The sequence below is a fragment of the Motacilla alba genome, chromosome 1A (genome assembly GCF_015832195.1).
Source record: "Motacilla alba alba isolate MOTALB_02 chromosome 1A, Motacilla_alba_V1.0_pri, whole genome shotgun sequence".
NCBI lineage: Eukaryota > Metazoa > Chordata > Aves > Passeriformes > Motacillidae > Motacilla > Motacilla alba.
In genome coordinates this window covers 65,498,159-65,519,445 of record NC_052031.1, presented here as the reverse complement: position 1 = coordinate 65,519,445, position 21,287 = coordinate 65,498,159, and the positions used below count along the sequence as shown (strand labels likewise).

Genomic DNA, 21,287 nt, shown 5'->3' with positions numbered 1-21,287 from the left:
GAGCCCCAAAAGGGGAAACCATCCCAGTCCTCTGGAAAAAACTCCAAAAGAGCCACAGGAACCCCCTGAGCTTGCTGGAACAGCCCTGGCTGCTGCTCTTTGCTGCTCCCTGATTCCTTTCCCCCTCCAGCAGCCAGTTCTCCACCCCCACTGCCCCAGCCAGGGCCCAGTGTGGTACCCAAAGCTGCCCCTTGGTGACACCCTGAACCTCAGGGGATGCCCCAGAAAGTGCTGCTCAATGCAACAGGGGCTGAACTGCCACCAGTAGGACCAGATCTTCTCACGACTCATTTTGACAGGCACCTCCCTTCAAATCCAGGCTGGGCTTGGTCCCACCACTTGCTTCTCCCAGCTCCTTCCCAAGGGGCAGCTGGAAAAGCTCTGCCCTGCCTTCAGCACATGTGCTGCCACCTCCCCTCCAGTGTGACTGAAAAGATTTATCTGGCCAGACTTAGGGCTGATAAATGTCTTTTATCAGTTACACAGCAAAGAGAAGGTAAACTTAAATCCATTAAATTCCCAGACAAAATAAATCTGGACCAAAGCAACACTGAATAGGCTCTGCATAAGGCATTTCCTCCACCCATGGGGCTGTTTCATCCCAAGGGGGTGAACACCCCGGGAGGGGTCTGTACCTCAGGAGAGCTCTCTTCATCTTCACCAGCCCCAACGCCAATGTGCTATGGAGCAAAGGCTTTTGGGAAATGCTGCTGCCACACGGGCTTCCCATGCAAGTGACACTGGCCACTGCCATGGCCTCAGGTCCCAGGAACAGAACCCCGAGGTCACCAGCTGGCCCCTTCCACGTGGCCTCTTCTTGCAGAAGTCTCTGCTTCCTGGGCCCCTGCAAAGGCTCCAAGCACACTCATCCACCACCAGAACAACCCCAACGCCTTCTGAGCCCCTGGGTCACTCCCAGCCATGCCCACCTGGGGAAGGGAAGTCTCAGAGACAACAAATCCCCATAAATGACAGGAAACAGAGGAACAACCAAGGAACTCTGCTCAGCACCTCTGGCTCAGGGCACGGGGAAAACCTGAGCTCCGCTTTACAAAACACAGAATCCATGGGATAAAACGAACCCAAAGAACACAGGAGCGCAAATGCCCATCTTCCTGTCCTTCCTTGCCAGCCATAAGCCAAAGCCAGGACCCGGCAGGTGTCATCCCTTTCCCTGTGGCAGACACTGGTGATGCCCAGCTCCACCTTCGTGCCACTGGCACTATCCCACAGGTGCACAAAATAAAGCTGATGAGAGATTTGGTCAAGCAGCATTACTTTGCCCTTTCATGCAGGGTCACATGGTATTTTACCACACAAATTTCCCTAAGCTGCCATCCCCTAGCAAATCCTGTCTGCTACAAAGACAGTGCTGGCTCTTTCTATAAGCCTTTGCAAAAGTCCTTGGAAGTGATTGGGGCATCACAATGTGAAAAGTGCATATTATATGATTGGCTCTTGGCAGATATTAAAAGGAATATTGTATGTGCTATGCTGTATTAATTAGTAGTACTGTGTTAATCTTTTTTTAAGTAGTGTGGTAAATATAGTTTTAGGTTATAACACAATGTTAATATAGAAACTGTGATGTAAGATACTTTAACTAGCTCAGGAAAGGGATGAGATAATCAAGAAATTCTTTGCACAGAGATAACAGCAAAAAGACACCAAAATCCCCAAGAAAGAATTATTTCCTCCTTATTGGAAAAGACCAATATCCTTCCACCTTCTTCCAGACTTTGAGGAGCCAAGAAGATGAAGTGGAGGGATTTGACAAAAACCAGAAAACACCCTTTGTTTGAAAAGAATTTTTGCATCATGTATGAGATATATGAATATGCAACAGACAATTGCTTTTGAGAGTAAATCCTTTGTTAGCATGTGTGCTTTCGGGGGTTAACTGCCCAGGAAGCATCCAGACAGTCTGTATTTCTTTGCTTTTTATTGTCCTAACTCTGATTGTCCAAATTCTTATTGCTCCAATTTTACTACTATTTTTATAACCATTTCATTACTATTAAACTTTTAAAATTTTAAAACAAGTGATTTGGCACAGCAATCCCTTTCCACAGCCTAACCAGCCTGGCCACCCACGTACGACAAGCAGCTCCTGCAGGAGAACTGCCAAGGCACTGCTCTCCAGCCACACAAACTTCTTGCCCCCAATCCCCTTCCCAAAACAGCCACAAGAATGATGTGGGAACACCAGAGTCCCTACCCCTGGCTGTCTTCCTGTACTCAAGCACTGCACCCGGGGTTTGTGTAAATCTGCCCTGATTAGCAGGAAGTGTGGCTGTAGAACTGAACTATCACAATCAAATAATTAAAGGCGAGGATAGCTGGTGCCAATATAACACAGACTTCCACATAAACATAATTATGGTATTTCTATAATGCCCTTTTGGGTTCTCTACCTTCTAATTAGCCCCTGGCAAGCAAAAGGAAGAGTGCAGACACAGTCAGTGCCTAGAGATCAGAGCAAGGTTCCTCCACGAAGCTGCTCTCATTTGACTGAGGACAGCCGGACAGAGCAAACCTTTGGATTGTTGATCTGTCACTTATTTCTGGTTTATTAACAGTACCTGTAATGATTTATCTAACAGAGACAAACCTTGTACAAAAAAAGTGGCAGTACATTTATTCCACCACCTGCTGATTTTGTCTAAAAGTCCAAATAGTCCAGGCATCTAAATATACACAATTCTTATTAGGTGTAACTACATATTATCCTGACTTCTATAGCATGTTTTTTAAGAGGTTATCATAATTATCCTATTTAAAAATTTATCACTAGAGAAGTATTTCCTACATCTCATCCACCTGGTGGTGTCTTTTGAGTTACTTTGCTGTTTTCCATTTAAATCATGCTTTTACCAAACTCAGCAAAATTGGTCTTGCTATCCTACACCAATCTCTGAAACCTACAATCTGTTTCCCTAGCTTTTCCTGCAGCTCCTACTGTTTTAACCTGCCCCCCTCCAGAAACTGCCTCTTCTCCATGCATCTACCCAGAATGAAAGCCAGACCACAGCTAGATTAATAAATATAATACCAAGCAGTCCTTTTGGGTACTGCTCATTTCTGCTGTGCCCAAGAGCACAGACAGCCCTGCCAGTCAAAGTTACAAACACTTAATGCACGTCTCAAGGACTTAACTTGGCCCCAGTGGTATTTATAGACTTTTGGAATGGGGAGAGGAGGGTTCAGGGTGAAGAGAATCCTCAAAAACAACTACCAGTTCTACAATTTGCAGGAAAAGTTTAGGAAAAGGAAGGTCTCAGCTGGTTTGCAAAAGAAAATACAGTACTTTGGGATTAAAAAAAGGCGTAAGAGATGGCTCTAGCTCACCTAGGAAAGGGCTTATGGAAGAAAAAAGAGGCCAGAAGAGGTTCTGGCCTTGCAAACTTCCCCAGCTGGAGAACACAAAGTAGAGGGCAAAGAACAGAGAGTAGGGCTTAACAACTCATCACCTGAAGGGTCTTTTTCAACATTTATTTTAGGGCCCAAAAGTTTAATTACTTCCTCAACAAAGGAGAGTTGGGGCAGGCAAACAAAGGAGAGTTGGGGCAGGCAAAAGGGTGGTGAGGCACAACACTTCTGCACACTTAAATCATCAGAGAAAGAGAGTCTAATCATGAGATAAAACAGTGAGAGCCCACTCAGACAGCTCTAACCATAGTACCTGCCCATTTTGAAGGAACTCTTTCACATATTTAGACACTGAATTAAAAAAGAAGCATTCACAAATGATCCAGGTTGTACAGAAGGCATGAAAATTCAAGTCAAAAAACCACCAGAAGAGGGTTGGTTGTCTGCCCCCATCACCAACTCTTTTGGTTTGAGTAAGTCACTTAGCAGCCCTGCCTGACTATTCCATCTGTCAGGATAAGGCAATATTGCCATCCTGTCACAGAGACAGATCAGTTAAATAAATAAATACCTTCCAAATATTTCATTAGTACTTAATGATAAACATGCTTTAAGCTATTCTTGGTCAAAAATGCTCTCAGATAAGTAGATTATGACTCTAGCATAAGCAGGTATGAGCCTAAGAGCATCCATGGAAACATAGGAAAGATACCAAGGACCTATTTAGACACCAATTATCAATGTAAGCATCATCAAGTGTCTGGAACTACCCCTTGGAATGTCTTGACAGGCCACCACAGAACTGCAGTTTAGCCTCTTCCTAAACCATCTCCCTGCCAGCACTTTGATCTGCCTCGGTTAATTCAACAGTGACACAAAGAGCTTATTTTTCTCATCTCTTAGGAGTTTCTTGGGATTAACACTGGGGTATTTTTCTGCAGCACAATGTCTTACATCAGGTTTAATGATCAAAGTTATATATCCAGTAACTCCACAGAGTTACTAAAAGATCAGCATACAAATACCACAAAGCAGCTAAATTCAGAGAATCAAAAACTGCATAGTATGAAATTAAAGAAGAAATATTTTTAATTCTCTCTGTATTACACCTCATAGAGAAACACTACTACTGGGCATTCCTGATGAGGAAATCCCTTGAAGAACACTTTCCTTTTAATTCCAAGGAATACAAAAACATCATGTAAGAACAGTGAGTCAAGCCCAAAGGTTGTTTACCCCAGAATTGTGCCCTGGAGATGGACAGGAAGGAGCAGAGGATGTGCATCACCTTTCTCCTCAGCACTCTCACAGCCCCCAGTGTTTCTGTGCCAGAGAGCAGTGAACACGGCATCTCCTGCTGGACGGCCATTCTAGTCACCTGTTCATCATCTCCTTGGGCACACCTAGCCTCTCACAACCTGTTTGTGACCATGAAACCCACAGTTTTTATCATACAGGAGCTGGTTTTGCTTGGTTTGGGAGTATTTTAGGGGCTTGGGAGTTTGTTGAGATATTGGGACACAAGAGAGATGATGGACTTTGGACCTGGTTAGCATAAGAGGTTTGTTAACAGGATGCCTTGGCAAGAGCAAACAGAATTTGAGGATTAAAAGAAGATTCGATCAGACTGGTTTACCAGAAAAAGAAAATTTCATTAAACTCTGCAAGCAAGAGATGTTGTAACATGCATAAGTTTGTGTACGTGATTTTAACCTAATCATTGCAGTAAGCATTACTAGTCTTCCTAAAACAGTATATACGCACTGGTAATCCACAGTAAATTCGGATTCTGGTCACCCAATCAGTCTTCACTGTCTTCATCACCAACAGGGGTTTTCTTTCCTACCAATTTTTTACTTTAAGTAATGGTTTTATTCACAGAAAGGCACAGTGAGCAAGACTCTGTATTCACACCATCTACTTCCCAAGTATCTTGTGGCACACAGGACCTGAAGCATCCCTTTGCCAGGCTGACAAGTCCTACCCTACTAGTAAAGTATCCCCTGTACAAAAGTCATCCCCATAGCACCTCTACTGCCCTTCTCTGAACCTTTTCAAGTCTACAATTTCAAAAATGAGCAAATGCCACAGAACCTCTCTGTACTTCTGACTGCACTGAACACAGCAACAATTACAGCTCCCAAACTAGGTAATACCAGCTTGCTCTGTGAAGATGATGTTTGCTCATCAGCTAAACCCAGGGGCAGAGTTTCTTATGCAACAAGTTTTGGGGAACAAACATGCCTTTCCACAAAACTGTTTCCTCTTTTTCCCTGCTCTTCATACCTCATTGCAGAGCTGTAGCACAACCAAAAGGAAGAAGCTTTATGCACAGGCACAAGAACAGTGCAGATTTCAAACGTTGCTTGTGCACAAGGGGACACATTACCAGCCTAGAGGAGGGGACGTTAGAGCTTCTGCAGGCAGCACTTCAAACACAGCCACGTGTGACACTGCACAGCTCTGCATCAAGAAAATTCATCCCAGAGCCCTTCACTTTTAATTCATCTTTAGCAACAATGCCTTACACAGGAAAGCTCAATATTGAATGCGCTTTAATTTTCCAAGATTAAGTTTATAAAAACCCACTGCATCAGCAACGGAAACAATCCCACCCACCTGAGGAACACCCTTGGCACTGAAGAGCAATCAACCAACACAAGTTTCTCAGTTGCCTCCCTTGCTCTCAAGATCTTATACAGCCCTTTTTGAACCCAAACAATTCTTTTCTGCTATTTTCTGTTTCACTGAATTTCACCCAAGAGAGAAGGGATTCACAGAGGTAAACCTGAATGTGGCTTTAGGCACATCTGCAATGCACAACCAAAGGAGAACAATGCACAACACAAAGGGGGTCTGTTAAGGACCAAATTGCTTTTTCTGTGGTGAATTGACCTCCTTACATATAAAACAGCTAAAGGCCAGTAGAACAGCTCCCACAGAGAGCAGTTACCTTAGGAGAGAAGGCACACCATGGTTCAACTACCAGAGTCAACAAGCATTCTCATTCAGCTTTGGTGTTTTATTTTGGTTTTGGGGTTCTCCTCATCCTATTTTCTTACCAAACTAAGATTTTCTGCCCAGTACTCATCTCACTATTCTAGATGTCAGTAAAATATCTTATCTGCATCCTCAACTTGCTTTCTAAAGTACTTGTGGCCGCTTCAAAAAACTTCAGTTTCTGCAATACTTTTAGTTCCACTTTCTGAACTTCACATATAATCTGCCACTTTGGTTACATTCACCATGTTTGTTTTCCCTTTGTTTTGTCTCATGCAGAGGAGCACAGGATGACCTTGTGCAAGTCCAGCACAAGTTCATGGATTATTTAAGTTGAAGACACATGGAGAGAACAACTCAGCTGATCCTGCAACTCATGCTAAGGTTTACACAACAGCCATGCAGTGTCATATATTACAGTCCTGGAGTGCACTTGATGCTGGCCACCAAAATGCAAAGGACACACCAATTTTTCTGTAGTATTTTGAAAGTCCACTAAAAGTGACAGAGAAAAGTATAACTGAACATGACTGAGGTTAAACACTGGCCAAAAGTATAACTGAACATGACTGAGGTTAAACACTGGCCACAAAGTTTGGCTGGGGTTTCAGAGCTTCCTCAAATTTGGACCCTCTGATTCCTCACATCCTGGGAAAAAACCAGTATTGCTTATTTGTCACTTCATTTCACGCAAGTGGTGAGAATATTGAAGGGAAAGAAGTGCTCACTTGCAGAAAAGCATCAAGAAGTCTCAGTGTTGGACTCTGGGCAATGCAGTTTTCTGCTTTATTCTCCATGGGATGGTTTCTGTGCTACTCAGAAGTGGAAGATGAGAGAGAGAGATTACTTTCTTTCATCTACATTTGTTTACATTCTCCATTACCATTTTTACCTGCACTTCTTCCACAGCAGAAAATTGCTTCCTAGCACCATTGCTGAGACGACAAACACAATCTCCTCTAGAAAAAAAAAGATCTGTAAAATGTATTCCTAAAGTTCATACATCTTCCTGCAGGTCTCTTCTTTACTATTACATCATATGCTGAGGAAACCATCTCGTCATTTAACACTCAACATTGAATGAAAGCCTGCATAATTGAAAAGCATTAACTACTGAGCACCATCTACAGATTTACACTTTGAAAAAGCAGAATTCAAATGGAACCATCATAGCATGAGAAATATTTTCCAACAAGAGTAACCCTAGAAGATAAATTTAGAGAAAAATCATCCAATATGACAGGTCAGTATGAAACACCAAATAAAGACAGCATTTTACAGGCATCTGCCAGTTTACTTTGAGTACTAATCCTAGCAAGGGTCAGCACAATTGAAAGGATATGGTTACCTGCTACTGAACTGCAGTGCACAGAAATAATAAATCCATTCTCATCCAACAGTTGTCAGCTCCTTTGCTGTACCTCAGCCTCTCAAAGCATGTGGTAGCTCAGTTCCCTGGAAACAGCACCCAAACCCTCAAACTATGTGCAATTCCCAAAGGACTGCAGCATCACCTCCACAGATTTTATTTACTCATTAGGGAAGCACCAGAGGAATCACCTTGTTATGCCTTTCATAAGAAACTACTGCAGAAAAGCTGCTGTGTTTCAGAGCTGGCCTAACTGGGCATTTAGTTCAGGTGTACACAAAATCTTCTTCAACAGAGGCAGCCCCACCCTCTGCAGACACTTTAAATCCAGTGAAACAGGGACAAATGGTTACATATTTCTTACTGCTGCTTTCAGGATTACCCAGCAACAGTCCCAAACTTTCCAAGACCTGGATCCACCCTGGAAAGGTCACTTGGCAACTTACAAAGCATGCTGGCCCTGCTGGAGTGCAGAAACTTGTCCATAAGAGCACAAATATGTGTTTTCACTGCTAAAATACATGCTATTTCTGTTCTCTGCCAAAGTAATCTGCTGCTTCTGTAAATTTATGACATCCAAGGTCCCTATTTTCACCCTTAATAAATACCACTGTCAAAGCCCTGTCTGAGAGACTACTGTGGTAGGTCAGGTAAAACCAGCAAATTGTATTTTAGAAGTATTCCAGCCTTACAAAACTACCAAGACTGTGGCTATTGCTGATAATTTCATGTATGTACCTCCCCCAGTACCTTATCTTTGCCCAGGCTGCTAGTTAGCAACTTGCTGTCAAGGCAGAAGGAAGGAGCAGCTATCACAACAGCAGCTGGCAGAGCAGCAGAGTTATTTCCTACCCATACTATCACAGACTGGCATTTTCCAAATTCAGTTTCTTTTCTGGTTAGAAACATCGGCAGCATCCTTCGGAGTGAGCACTTGGCAACTTTACAGTGGAAGCCAGAATTCTCACTTACCTTCTACACCACAAACCCACTCACTTTTAGAAGCTGACAACCAACACTTTCACCTATCTGGCAGCCAAGATTTTGAAAAAAAAACTTGTTTGACACTGCCATCTCTTAGCTGGGTGCCCAACCTGATATGCACACATAAGACAATTAGTCTAAAGAAGGATGTATTTCTTAAAAAAAATAAAAGCACTTTAAAAATCCCACTTAGGGTTGTTCAGGGTTGGGTTGTCCAACAAAGTGAGTGTCTTTGCCAGCGCCTGGATATTTCAGCTATTTAGGCAGCACTCCCTTTAGCATTGATATTAGTGTTAATGCAAGTTTCTAAGACAACAAATACAGCTGTTTAGATAGAAATAAAAGTGAACTGCCTGCCCACTCACCTACATCCTAGTGAAATCTCCTGTTATGGCAAAGGCAGGCCACTCTCTTTAAACAAATCACAGTCATGCATGGAAGAAAAATGTTTCCTCTAACAGCTGATCACTTGCCTGTGAAACCATCAAATTGTCAAGGAAGCACAGCCAGGCTGTGAAACCATCAAATTGTCAAGGAAGCACAGCCAGGCTGTGAAACCATCAAATTGTCAAGGAAGCACAGCCAGGCTGTCCTGCAGACGCTGCAGGACTGGGGACCACCAATCCCTCATCAGCATCCCAGGTTTTCATGCCGCAGGCACCTCATCCATGTGAGGAAAGGGATAGTTCTTGACAGTCCCAAGTAAGGCACAAGAATTTCATTTAGTCCACAGCCAAACAACGGGAAACAAGAAAAAACCTGGCTCTCTGTGGAAATGGTCATTACTGGGAGAGGAGAGGGGAGGGAGAGGGAATTTTATTAACAGATGTGACATACTGCCTTCAGTCAGAGAGAACTCAAAAAACTGCCCTAAAGGCAGCACCCTACTCCTTAAGGGAGAGCAACTACTGCAAAGCTGCTGTTCTATTTCATAAAAAGAGGATTAGTCTTCCATTCGTGTTTTAGCTACTGACACCATGCCATCCCTTTCCATTGGTAACCAGCATCACTGCTCCACTTTCTCATCCAAAGGGGAGACTTGCACAGCTGCAAATCCCTACAGCCCTGGAAGGCTTTGTACATGACAGCAGCCTGGCCAAGGGAACAGAATCCTGGGCTGAAGAGTTAAGAGACTTGGAAGCTTTTTGTCTCCAACCTGCAACATGTCTATTGTTCAGCACCCCAGCTCTGCTACTTCCACCCTCCTTCCCCTCCCTGGGTCTCTGCCACCCACCACATCACCCTACAGGCACTCTCTCCAGGCTAAAAAGAGTTACAAGAATGGCTTATAAACAACCAGAGAAAGTCACAGCCTTTATCTTCTGAGAAATCACTCCTGTCTCATGACAGTTACAAGGTCTCAGGAGGGAACATGTGAGCTGAAGAAGAAAAGTCTTCCTTAGAAAACTCCTCAGCACAAGCACCACAAGGCAGTGTCTTTTACTGCCTTTGCCCACCACTGGGCTTACAAACATCCTCCCCTGAGATTTTGGTGACACAGTTTATTGCCTTTTGATGTTGCAGCTACTAGCTTAGAAATAAAGAATATAAATCTTAATATTCTTCTATTCAATGGATCCTGCATTTGAAGAGACACAGCAAGGCTTTAGATACAGCCACAGTAACTCAAATTTCTCCCTATCCTTTTGTTTTCTGTAAATTTTAGGAAATGCCCTCAACCTCAGGTTTCAGAGATAGTGACAGGCAAGTACAAGGTAAGCATTACATTTTCACTTGCTGCATTCTTCACAGCATTTTGCTGAAGAAAAATTTGTGATTCCCTTCAAAGTTTGTTACCAGAAAAGGAGACAGAGGAAGGACATGTCTACACTTGATTTTCCCCTTTTGACCCATTCAGAACAATATAGGCTAAAAAATTCAAACTTGGAGTTTTCTTCATTTCTGCCAGTTGGAGAAAATAATTCAAATTGGAAAGGAACTCACAATTCAAGTTTTGCTGCAAAAAATCACAGACACCTCTGTGTTTATGATTTTTGTTAATAAAGCAGAATTTATGTTATTTACAGGCCAGGTGGTGCTCCTGGCCATGTCACAGGAGGGAACAGAAGACAGCACAGTTTCCAGGAACAGGACACAAGCCTGCTCTGACTGCAACTCTGCTGCCACCATCTACAGCAGCCTCAGAGCAAAACATTAGAGTGAGCTTCAACACAGCAAGTCTAAATTGTTAGTCTCTTTATTTTGAAGATACCTAGAAATGCTAATTTGAAATTAATTCAAGACAGCAAGATTGTAAAAGTGGCAGAGTACTTGGGATCTCACACTTTGCCTGCCTTTCCACTTTTCCATTTGAGACTCACAACCACATGTTCCTTATTGGCTTCTAGCAGCAACTGGATGCTACTCAAGTGTAGAACAAGTGTAAAAGAATCATTCTTCCATTCAAAAGTACTTCTGTTGTGTCACAGGATTAATGCACTGTATTCAATATACACACATATATGACTACTTAGATATCTATCACCAAATGAGTTAGACTGACAGCTGTTGAACAGAAGAAAGTGAAAAATCTCATAATTCTACTCTGGTCATTTTTAAAGCACTTAATGCAAACATTTAAATTGTTGTTCCTTTGTTAACTGAAAGAAAAGAAAAGCCACTGATGAAGAACAATCCAGAATGAATCTGAGGAGTCAGAGCAAAGAACTCAGCATAACGTAATCTGTGCTTTTAATTTCAAAGATCAAAGAGGATGAAATCAGTTCCCCTTTAATCATGTAAAACATGGGCTACTGACCATTGAAATGATGCTTTGAGTAGAGTTTAGTCACCCTTGTTCTGAAAAACAAGGGTCATCTGTTCAGACCTTCATTATTTAGACAGAATTAAACTACTCATTAGAAACAAACAAAGGTACTTCAGCATTCCTACAAAGTATATGAAAAGCTGGATCATCACTATTCAGAAAGACACCTGGGTTTACAGAGCTTTATCTCCAAGTTGTACTGCCATGAACTTGTTGCTTTCCTTCTGAAAGGATGAGGTCAGGCAATCACCAAGCAGGAGTGACCCCCTGAGGCAATAAACTCCTCTCCTCAAGACTGATTATTTCACTCATGCTGAACACCCTGTGTATTGTTATTTTATTACTTTATATTACAGAGCACTGAGTTTTATGGAAATTTGAAACCCACCTCTCAGGGTCCTTTAAGGCAGGTTAGTAAACATATCCCTTATTGGAAATGTAACACTGCTGGACATTCAGCATCTCCTGTATCTGCTCTCCAACAACACAGAGGAATAAATCTCCAGTGAAATCCTTCACAGCTCTTAGCAGAATGTTATAAATCCATTTCAAAACACTTTCCCTCATCTTGATGGTGTTTCAGCATCTCCAGGCAATTAAATCAAGCTCTTCAGAGAGCAAAGACAGCTACAGCTTCACTGGCATTTTAATCCATTTCTCAAGTTCCTGCTGATCACACCAAGGTAGGACCAAGAACTCCCAATACACTTCTGCCTTTTATCCAAGCCTGGCAGTTAAGACATGCAAACAGAGTCTGGAGCTAAAACTACCAATGTTACTTCCAGACACAGATAATCAGAAATAATCTATCTTCCACCTCCATGTGCTCAAAGGAAACCCCACCTCAGTGTTCACCCATACTCCTCCAGAAGACCTGACACAATGCAGTACCAAAAGATTGATAAAGTGAGAGCAACACCTAACACAGAATTCCTGACACTTGAAATCACTCTGAGTGTGGTGACAGGGCAATTCCTGACATGGGGCCTTGGGAGCTTATGAAAAGCTGGGTCACTATTGGGCTATAAAGATTTTCAACACAAACAGCAAAACCAGGAGCAGTCTCAGCCTGACTCACTGAGCACGTCTTGCCTAAAAAGGAGGAACAAGAAGCCCAATGATGTCATTTTCCAGAGGGAAACACGACAAAGTTCAACAGATCAGGCCACCTCAAATGCACTTCTGCACATCCAGCACACTGGTGTACCTGGAAACAACCCAGAGTACCTCAAATGTGAAGGACTGATGATTGCCTGACATCTGCTCTGCATTCTGAGATAAGAAAAGAAAATTATGCAAATAAATATTCTGAAACACCAAATGCAGCCTCAATACCAGCACCAGCAGCAGTCTCCTCACTGCTGTGGCAGGACAGATATGGCTCCAAAATGAACTGCTCTTCTCATCACAACACATTACCTGCCTGCAAAATCCTACATTCACCTAAAGGGACTTGTGGCCCCTATGGAAATATGTCTAGAGAACCCCCAGAGGAGGAAGATAAGGAATATTACTGTTTTCAGTTCAATTTCTGCATAGTATTAGCACACTGTCTATGCTAGAGACCAGACAAACCAAAACCACAAAAACTTCAGTTTTAAAGCCTTGAAATTGCAGCAAACCCTATAAATCTTCACACATATAATTTGTGCCTTAAACAGGAAGAATTCAGGGGAAAAAATTACTTAGGACTGTTGGTGCATGTGATTAACTTCAGCCAACAGAACTCTGCTGCAGTGTGCCCAGGTGGCCACAACTCCACAGCAGCAGCAGCATCATGCTGGATCTGCTGCTCCTGTATCCTGACTGCATTTCATTTCCTGCAGAAAGATAATCAAAACCCTTTTTATGATCACCCACCCCAAAAAAAGAGCCACCTTGCTTCCCTGAAATTCACCCTGCTTAACCCAAGGGACTGGGTTAACAAACAAAACCAGTTTGTTTCACACACTTTTGAAGGCTCCCTGTAAAAAGCAGCTTCTCTATTCAGTGGGCTTCTGACACCAAGAACTGATTTTGTGCAGACTTTCTTGTTCTACCTTTTTGTTCACTTCCAGGTAATATTTTCAATGTCAGTGAGCTGCTACCTGAGCCTACTGAGCCAGTTTACAAGGGTAAGCAGATGCAACAATCATCACTAACTATTTAACTGCAGGGCTTTGGTTTTCCAGAAATGCAGCTGGACATGAGACACTGTGAATTTCGGCTACTGAAAAGCCTGCATCCTCTGAGCTTTCTCTGTTGATCAGCCCCCTGAACACTAACAGTTAGAGGGGAGACCAACACACTTCATTCTTCAGGAAATTCCAGTTTTCATTCCTCGGGAAGAATCCAAACAGATAGAATGTTAAATCTTTAAAAGATCCATCCTGAACCTTATAGGTAAGATGTGTCCCCTAATCCCTAAGACAAACCTCCCATCCATCTCGAGCAGAACTCAGACTTCCAAATGGATTTACAACTTAGTAAAGATTTAGAGCAAACTACTAGAACAACAAAACTAAGCAGCTAAGGTTCCTAGAGCGACAGTATTACATAAATAAGAGATGGGTGTTCTCAAATACCCTGGCTGTTCCCATTATCAGTTTTATGGATTCATAATTCCGCCCAGAGGGACACTAAGCAGGAAAAGAAAAAAGAAAAAAAAAAAAAAAAAAAGAAAAAAAAAAGTGTGGGGGGATGATGATCCAGCAACTTCTGCTAGCCATGCCTTAGAAACTTAACTGCTCATTTTGGTAAGGCAGCAATGTTCTGGAAGGTATTTTGTGGGTGTGTTTTTTGGGTTTTTTTGGGTTTTTTTGTTGGGTTTTTTTTGGGTGGTGGTGTTGGATTTTTTCCTAGTTTTTAAAAAAATCTTGCCTCTCTACTTCAGCATCTTCAGCCTGATTTTGATAATTTGAGAGTGTACACTCCCGAGCAGGACATGAAAAATCCCATAAGGTTTCATCTCTATTAAAATTAGAGAACAAACTAATAACCCAACTGTTCTAAAAAGATGTGAAAGCGGTAACAAAAGAGAGTGTGTGATATTATCCATGTGGCACGGAGCATCTCCACCCTCCAGACAGAAGCTAACCTTCAACAGCCACACGACAAAGCCCTGATACACCAGTGAGGGATGGAAAGCCTGACAGGCCATTAGTGACATCAGCATGAACAAGGTTCTAAGGAACAATCAAAACGGAATTTTAAAATGAATCACCTTTAAAAGACAAAACCAAAGCAATATAAAAACACCTCACAGAAAAAGGTATTAACCCTGGAGAGCTGCAGCCCCAGACTGCTATTCTGCATGGCCTGATCCTACAGGGGCATGCCTAAACTTGACCTGAAGTGACAGGATGGGATCCCAGGACACGAAACCCTTGGACCAGCAGAAATGCATTCCCATCCCCTGGACAAAGCCACTGGATCTAAGACTTTACTCCACCTGTGGCTTCTCCCACACAACCCCATCCAAGTGCTCATACACATCAAATATCTACATAAATCTGATTGCAGAAATGTCTTCCAGACATTTTTCAATGAGAGGCAAAAAAAAAAAGAAAGAAAAAAAAGCCGTTTTAAAATTATCTATCTATCTTTCACACTGGAATTTCTTTGCTATTTGCTCACCTTTATCCAACTACAAATCTGAGGTTCAATACCTCAGGGTATTTACCTAAGGGTAAACTGGTTGAATCACTTTGATTTCAAAGTATCTACTTTAACTCTGATTTAAATAATCTGTTGTGATGCATTGTATTTGCACTTTCTAGAACTCTTCCTGAAAAGACACACAGATTCCTCCTGGTTGGAATGTTGGGGGGGGGAGGGTATTTTTGGTTTTGACTGATTAGGAAGCTACTCTATAAACACTTTTTTTATTTTACTATTTTTAAGTTGCTTACACTAGAATCCTTTTTTTTTTCTCAGTATTTGACTATACATTTTTAGTGAACATTTCATATGCATTAGCTGCAAAACACTTTATAAATATAAATAGGGCAAAAGAAATAAGGTAAGAGTAATAAAAATGTCTTTTTAAGGTGAAATCAAATTGTTCTAAATAAAACCAACTCATTGGTGAATTTGGTTGTATACATGCCTCATGTTTTGTTAGGACAGATGTGATTTTCATACCTTCTTGTTACTGACAGATCAAAAGAAGAAAAAGCTTTACAGCTTTTGTAGTTTCTAGCCTTTGACTCCACAACTCCCTGAACTAACTCCCAGAACCATGGATGAAGAGTGGTTTGTGTCTGCTGGAAAGTGACTCCTGTCAAACCAGTTCTTTGCTGCAGTAAATTCTCTGCAGACACTTCCACCTACTCTCTGGATATACTTGCTTCAAAGTTACAGACACAATTACATCCTTCTTGAATATTATAATTTAATTAAAAGTTACGACACTATGAAAAAGGTAAGGCCTGAATCTTTCAAATCCAAATGAATTCTCCTTTTAATCTTTCATTTTAACCTCTTTTTGTTTTCAAAAAAAATTTCTTCCCCTCTTCTTCATCCCTTTACCCACACCGTGTTTCCATCACGGGGACCAGCATTTACTGTGTGCCACCTCACCTCCCCTCCTCTCAGGAAGGCTAAAGAATTCTCTCCAGGTCTTACTCATCCAGGCAGTGTGGCCCATGAATCACCCTACAGCCTCTTCTCACATGATGAGCCTGAGGTTTGTGCTCTGCTGCGCAAACACGCCCAGGCAACCTCTGGCTTTGAGGATGAACATTCCTGCTGCTGTTGCCCCAGTGCCGAGTACTCCCTCCTCTGCTCTGCTCGAGCCCCAGAACACCCCCAGGACCACCAGGAAAGCAAGCACAAGAAACTCTCCATGACAGGTAAGACCACCGGGCCTCTCTGCAGGCACCTGGAGCAGGTTCCTGTTGCACACCTCAGTTTTCAGCTGCTTGTTAAAGCCCCAAGTGCTGCACTCCACAGGGCAGTCACCTTCTTCTCAGGTCTTTTCAGATCTCTAGGACTTCTCCATTTTTCACCCACTGCATGTCCCCATTACAGACTAGCCACAGTTCAAGAGGTTGTTCAGATCTACCTGTTTATTTTTTCTTACTCATTCTAAATTCCAGTACGAATAAAGTCACGCTCCACCCAAACCCACTCCGCTACTCTAAAAGCAGGGCAAATTGTCTCTGAATGACAGAAGGAAATTAAGTATCTGAGAATGTTACACAGTTGTATCAGGAACCACGGAAAATAAAACACTCCCCAGTTCAGGGATTTGGCCAAAAGGAAACTTCAGAGCCTTACGTGCAGCCTGGCTGGGGAGACACACAGCACATCTGTCGTTCCCTCAGGAGGAGAAGTATTTTGCCACAGAAGTGTTGCAACCAACAGCATTTCAGAGGGGCCTTAGTCACAACACCAGAGCCGTCCAACTGGGTGACACCAACAGCCAGCCAAGAATTCTTGGAGAGACATCACCCTTCCCAGCTTGGTAAATAATGAGTCATTATTTTGAAGTGCTACGTTTTGTGCATTACACAAACAGGACATTGCAGAAAATCCCACCACACAAGGGGATTTACATTTTTGAACAAAGCCTGTCCAAATGCTTATGTGACATTCTTGAAACAAAGCAACGCCTCTCACCAAACCTCAGCGTCAGCAAAAATAGCAATTTCCTCCTCCTTGGGCTCACTTCTAGAAAATACACAAAAGGAGAGGGGATGGCCAAGTTATGACCCAGTGAGTCCCATTTTATGGTTGAGGATTTAGCAGCACTCAGGGAAAAGCCACTGTTGGAGTCTTTGCCAGCTGATTTGAAGGGAACTGAAAACAAGTTTCACCTGCTGCCACAGCTGAGAAGGACATGGCCACTACAAAAAACCCCACCACAAATATAAAACCTTCTGTGGCTGTGCAGGTCCCAAAGCCCCACAGGTGATGTGCTACCCAGGGACAAAAATCTCTGTGTTAACCACCTGAGCCCAGACAGGACTGTGACTACTTTCAGGACTTCTGAACTTGAGGAAAACCCTTTACATCTGCTGCAACAGCATTCATTAGTACAGAGCAGACATGCAGAAGTTTAAGCCACAGAATCACACCTTGGGTTCATCTACAGTTTCTCCTAAAGGAGTAAAGGAGAAGCTGTTCTTCCTAAAGGAGGTGTTTAAACAATTTACCAACCTGGCAACAAATCACAGCAGAGGGGAAAGAGCTCTCATTAGCTGGGAATGATGATGTTAAGGAGCAGGGAGCACACTGCAAAATGCACATCTCCACACGGGGACAGACATACAGGGACAAGTCTCCACTGCCACAAGCAGCCCCTCAGTGCCATGAGCTAAGCAGCTCTCCCAAGGTTTACCTTTCTAATCTTCACTCGGTAGAAAAGAAGTCCACTGTCCTATTTCTTGTGTGACTGTCCCAAACCCACTCAGCAGGACTTCCCATGATGGGCTGTTGTGGATGTGTGCTCAAACACAAGCAGAGAAGAAGTATCTGCATGGTCTTACCAGCTACCAGAGTTTTTCCCCTTTCCTAATTTCAGCAAAAGAAAGCGATGGTGATATTTCTCTTCCTAGCAGTCTTTATCACACATTCAAACATGAGATGGACAAACAGGACCTGATAGAAGCTTTCCAATGAATGCAATCTCACAGGCATTTAAATTTCATTTACAATTTCTTTGCCGCTACATTTTACTTACTTTATTAGGCCCTGTAACATTTCAACACTACACTACATCCCAGAGAGCCAATTCTATCAGAAAAAGGCATAAAGAACCAAGAATCGTTCCTCTTTGTTCATGCAGGATTTCACTCTGTGGCAAAGCAAAAGGGAAGAACAGAGAGCCCGTTCCTTCCCAGGAGAGACCACAGCAAGCACTGGCAGACAAACTGATGCATAAAGGTAGAGAACCAGAGATTCCCCATGTTCATCCAAAACTCACAGCCTGTAAAACCTGAATAAAAACTTATTCTGAGCTTTTTAACAAAGACTCAGAAATGGATCAGACTTTTGGGGCCTTATAAACAAGCTGAGGAGGGAGGAGTCATTAATAAAGGAGGAGTCATTAATAAAGGCACCATGGGAGAAACAAGTGTTGTACATCAGCTTTCATCATTTGAAGCACTGCCCCTGCAAGAACTTCTGGATATTCACCCCCTTAGAACACAGGTCCAGTCCTGGCTATACAAAAGCTTTGATTAAGGTAGACAGAAATTTTGGACGTGGAGAACAATTTCCACGATCTCTACTGCTACATATAAAAATGAGCAATTTCTATTCATTAGCCTGGCCAGAAGAGTTTCCTGACGTGAAGAATTTTGGTTAATGAGCTGCCATACCATTCTGTTGCCTAAAGTCGACCAAATTTCAACCTGAAACTTCTGGTTTGCAGCGCATAAGCTTTGCCAAAAGCTAAATAAAGACTTGCTGTGCGAAATTTGCATCAGCCGAGGTGAAAAATAAACAAGGCAGAAAGCTTAAGAAATGCTCCACGGTTTAAAAAAAATATCCGACCTGCAAGAGCCACAACATCCTGCGCTTACTAGACCATGGCAAGCAGAGTGAAGTCATTTAAACAGAGAAGGGAGGTGTCAGGCTCACAATCTCTAGAGAGCGACTGAGAGCCGCACAAGAGCGAGCACCGGCAAGAGGCACCCCGAATCGTTTGTTTCCATCCCCAAACACACGACAGGCAGTCCACACTTTAAAAAAAACAAAAAAAACCACACACAGCACGGGCCGATGTGCGCGGTGCTGCCGGACCATTTTCCCGCAAGGGCATTGCAGACAATGGAGCAGGGGATGAGCCGCGGGGCCCGGGAGGGCAGGAGGGGCCCGGGCGGCCAGAGGGGCCGTGCCCGTGTGGCGGAACCCAACAGGTGCTGCTGCTGCTGCTGCCGCTGCCGTGCTCCGGCCCGGGGCTGCCGGGGCTGCCGGTGCCTCTGCCCGCCCCGCCCGACTCACCGAGGCCGCTGCTGTCGTGCCGGAGGCCGGCGCGGCTCCGCTCCTCCGCTATCGCCCGCAGCATGTGCCGCAGGGAGCGGTCGGGCTCGCCGTCCGCCTCGCCGTCCCTCCGGGCGCAGGCCATGCCGCCGCCGCCGCCGATGAGCTCATGTCAGGCCGCCGCGGAGGCGGCACCGGGGCTCCGGCTCGGCAACGACCGGCAGCCTCCCGGTCCCGCCGCCCCGGCCGCTTTTCCCTGGGGACGCTTCCCGGGCGCCGCCGCCGGCCCCTCCCCGGCACAGCGCGATCGCTGCCCGGCCGCGCTCCGCCGCTTCCTGCTGCTGCGGCCGCCGGGCGGCACCGGCAGGGCCGGCACCGGCCCGGGCACGCCCACAGGGCGGATCCGCCGCCGACCGTCATCCCGGGCAAGCCATCCTGCATCCCTGACACCATCCTGCATCCTGGGAAACCCGTCCTGCGTCCCTGACAATCAGTCCTGCGTCCCTGACGATCCATCCTGCATCCCTGACATCAGCCAGCATCCTGGGAAACCCATCCTGCATCCCTGACATAAGCCAGCATCCTGGGAAACCCATCCTGCATCCCTGACAATCCATCCTGCATCCCTGACGATCCATCCTGCATCCAGGGAAACCCATCCTGCATCCCTGACATCAACCAGCATCTTGGGAAACCCGTCCTGCATCCCTGACGATTCATCCTGCATCCCTGACATAAGCCAGCATCCTGGGAAACTCATCCTGCATCCCTGACAATCCATCCTGCATCCTGGGAAACCTGTCCTGCGTCCCTGACGATCCATCCTGTATCCCTGACATCAACCAGCATCCTGGGAAACCCGTCCTGCATCCCTGACAATCCATCCTGCACCCCTGACAATCCGTCCTGTATCCCTGACATCAACCAGCATCCTGGGAAACCTGTCCTGCATCCCTGACAATCCATCCTGCACCCCTGACGATCCATCCTGCATTCTGGGAAACCTGCCCTCCATCCCTGGCATCATCCAGCATCCTGGGTAACTCACATAGTCCTGCATCCCTGACATCTGATGACTGTTTCTGGTCACCTCCTTCACTATCCTTCCTTCTCACTGTGCCCCACAGATCTGTCTACTGGCACTGCAGGCAGATGTCTCCTGCCCACCCCACTGATGTCACAGACAAGCTGCTGCTTCCTTCTTGCTCTCCTGTTCCCATGTGTCCTCTGTGGGGACAAAACCCAAGCTAAGGTGTCTGCTGAATTCTCTGCCAAGATCTGTCACCTCTTCCTGAGCATTAGCACCTCTTGTGAAAGTCTGGAATTGGTGATCTCAGGGAATAACCCAGCTTGTGCTGCAGAGATGGGATCCCACATCCTCCTGCAGCTGGGGGTGGTTGTCCACAGCAGATTCCAACAATGGCCAAAACTTCCTCAGAAATTTACAATTTTCTAAGCCTCCGCTGGAGAGCAATACCACCACCTTCTCAGTTCTCCTGCAAACAATTTGTTCAACATTTTCTGTTTATAATATTTCTTTAGTCTCTCCTTCGTTCCTTTACAGTAAAATACTGTAAAGGCTTAGGCAGACTATTCTTCTCCCTGAAGCCCCATTTGAAAGTTGGCAGGCCTTGCAAGTGGTGGTGAGGAGAAGCAAAAGGGTCAGAGGACTTCAAACGTGAGTTGACAGCATTTGAGAGTCGGGCTTTTTGCTACAGCGTAATAACAAAGTTACCAAATATTGCACATCCGTTCTCTGCAATGGCATACATTTAGCCCATGCTGCCCATTTCACTTTCATGTCAGCTTTTGACACCAGTAAGTTAACAAGCCGACTCCTGCTGAAGGCATGTCTTGGTTGAAAAGACAGCTTAGCCCCAGAGCTGCCTC

The 21,287-nt window shown here is 44.3% G+C and overlaps 1 protein-coding gene across 2 annotated transcripts in view; it reads right to left on the bottom strand.

Annotated features, from left to right (window-relative positions):
- Positions 1-19,748, bottom strand: part of KIAA0930 (KIAA0930 ortholog) — a 59,086-nt gene extending 39,338 nt beyond the window's left edge. Inside the window, exon 1 of one of the 2 annotated variants that reach the window (XM_038153348.1) lies at positions 19,419-19,748. In XM_038153348.1, the coding sequence (XP_038009276.1) occupies positions 19,419-19,542 (124 nt within the window). In that variant the 5' untranslated portion in view covers positions 19,543-19,748. The remainder of the gene's footprint in view (positions 1-19,418) is intronic. The other variant, XM_038153347.1, reaches the window with a different exon arrangement.
- Positions 19,749-21,287: the final 1,539 nt, after the last annotated feature.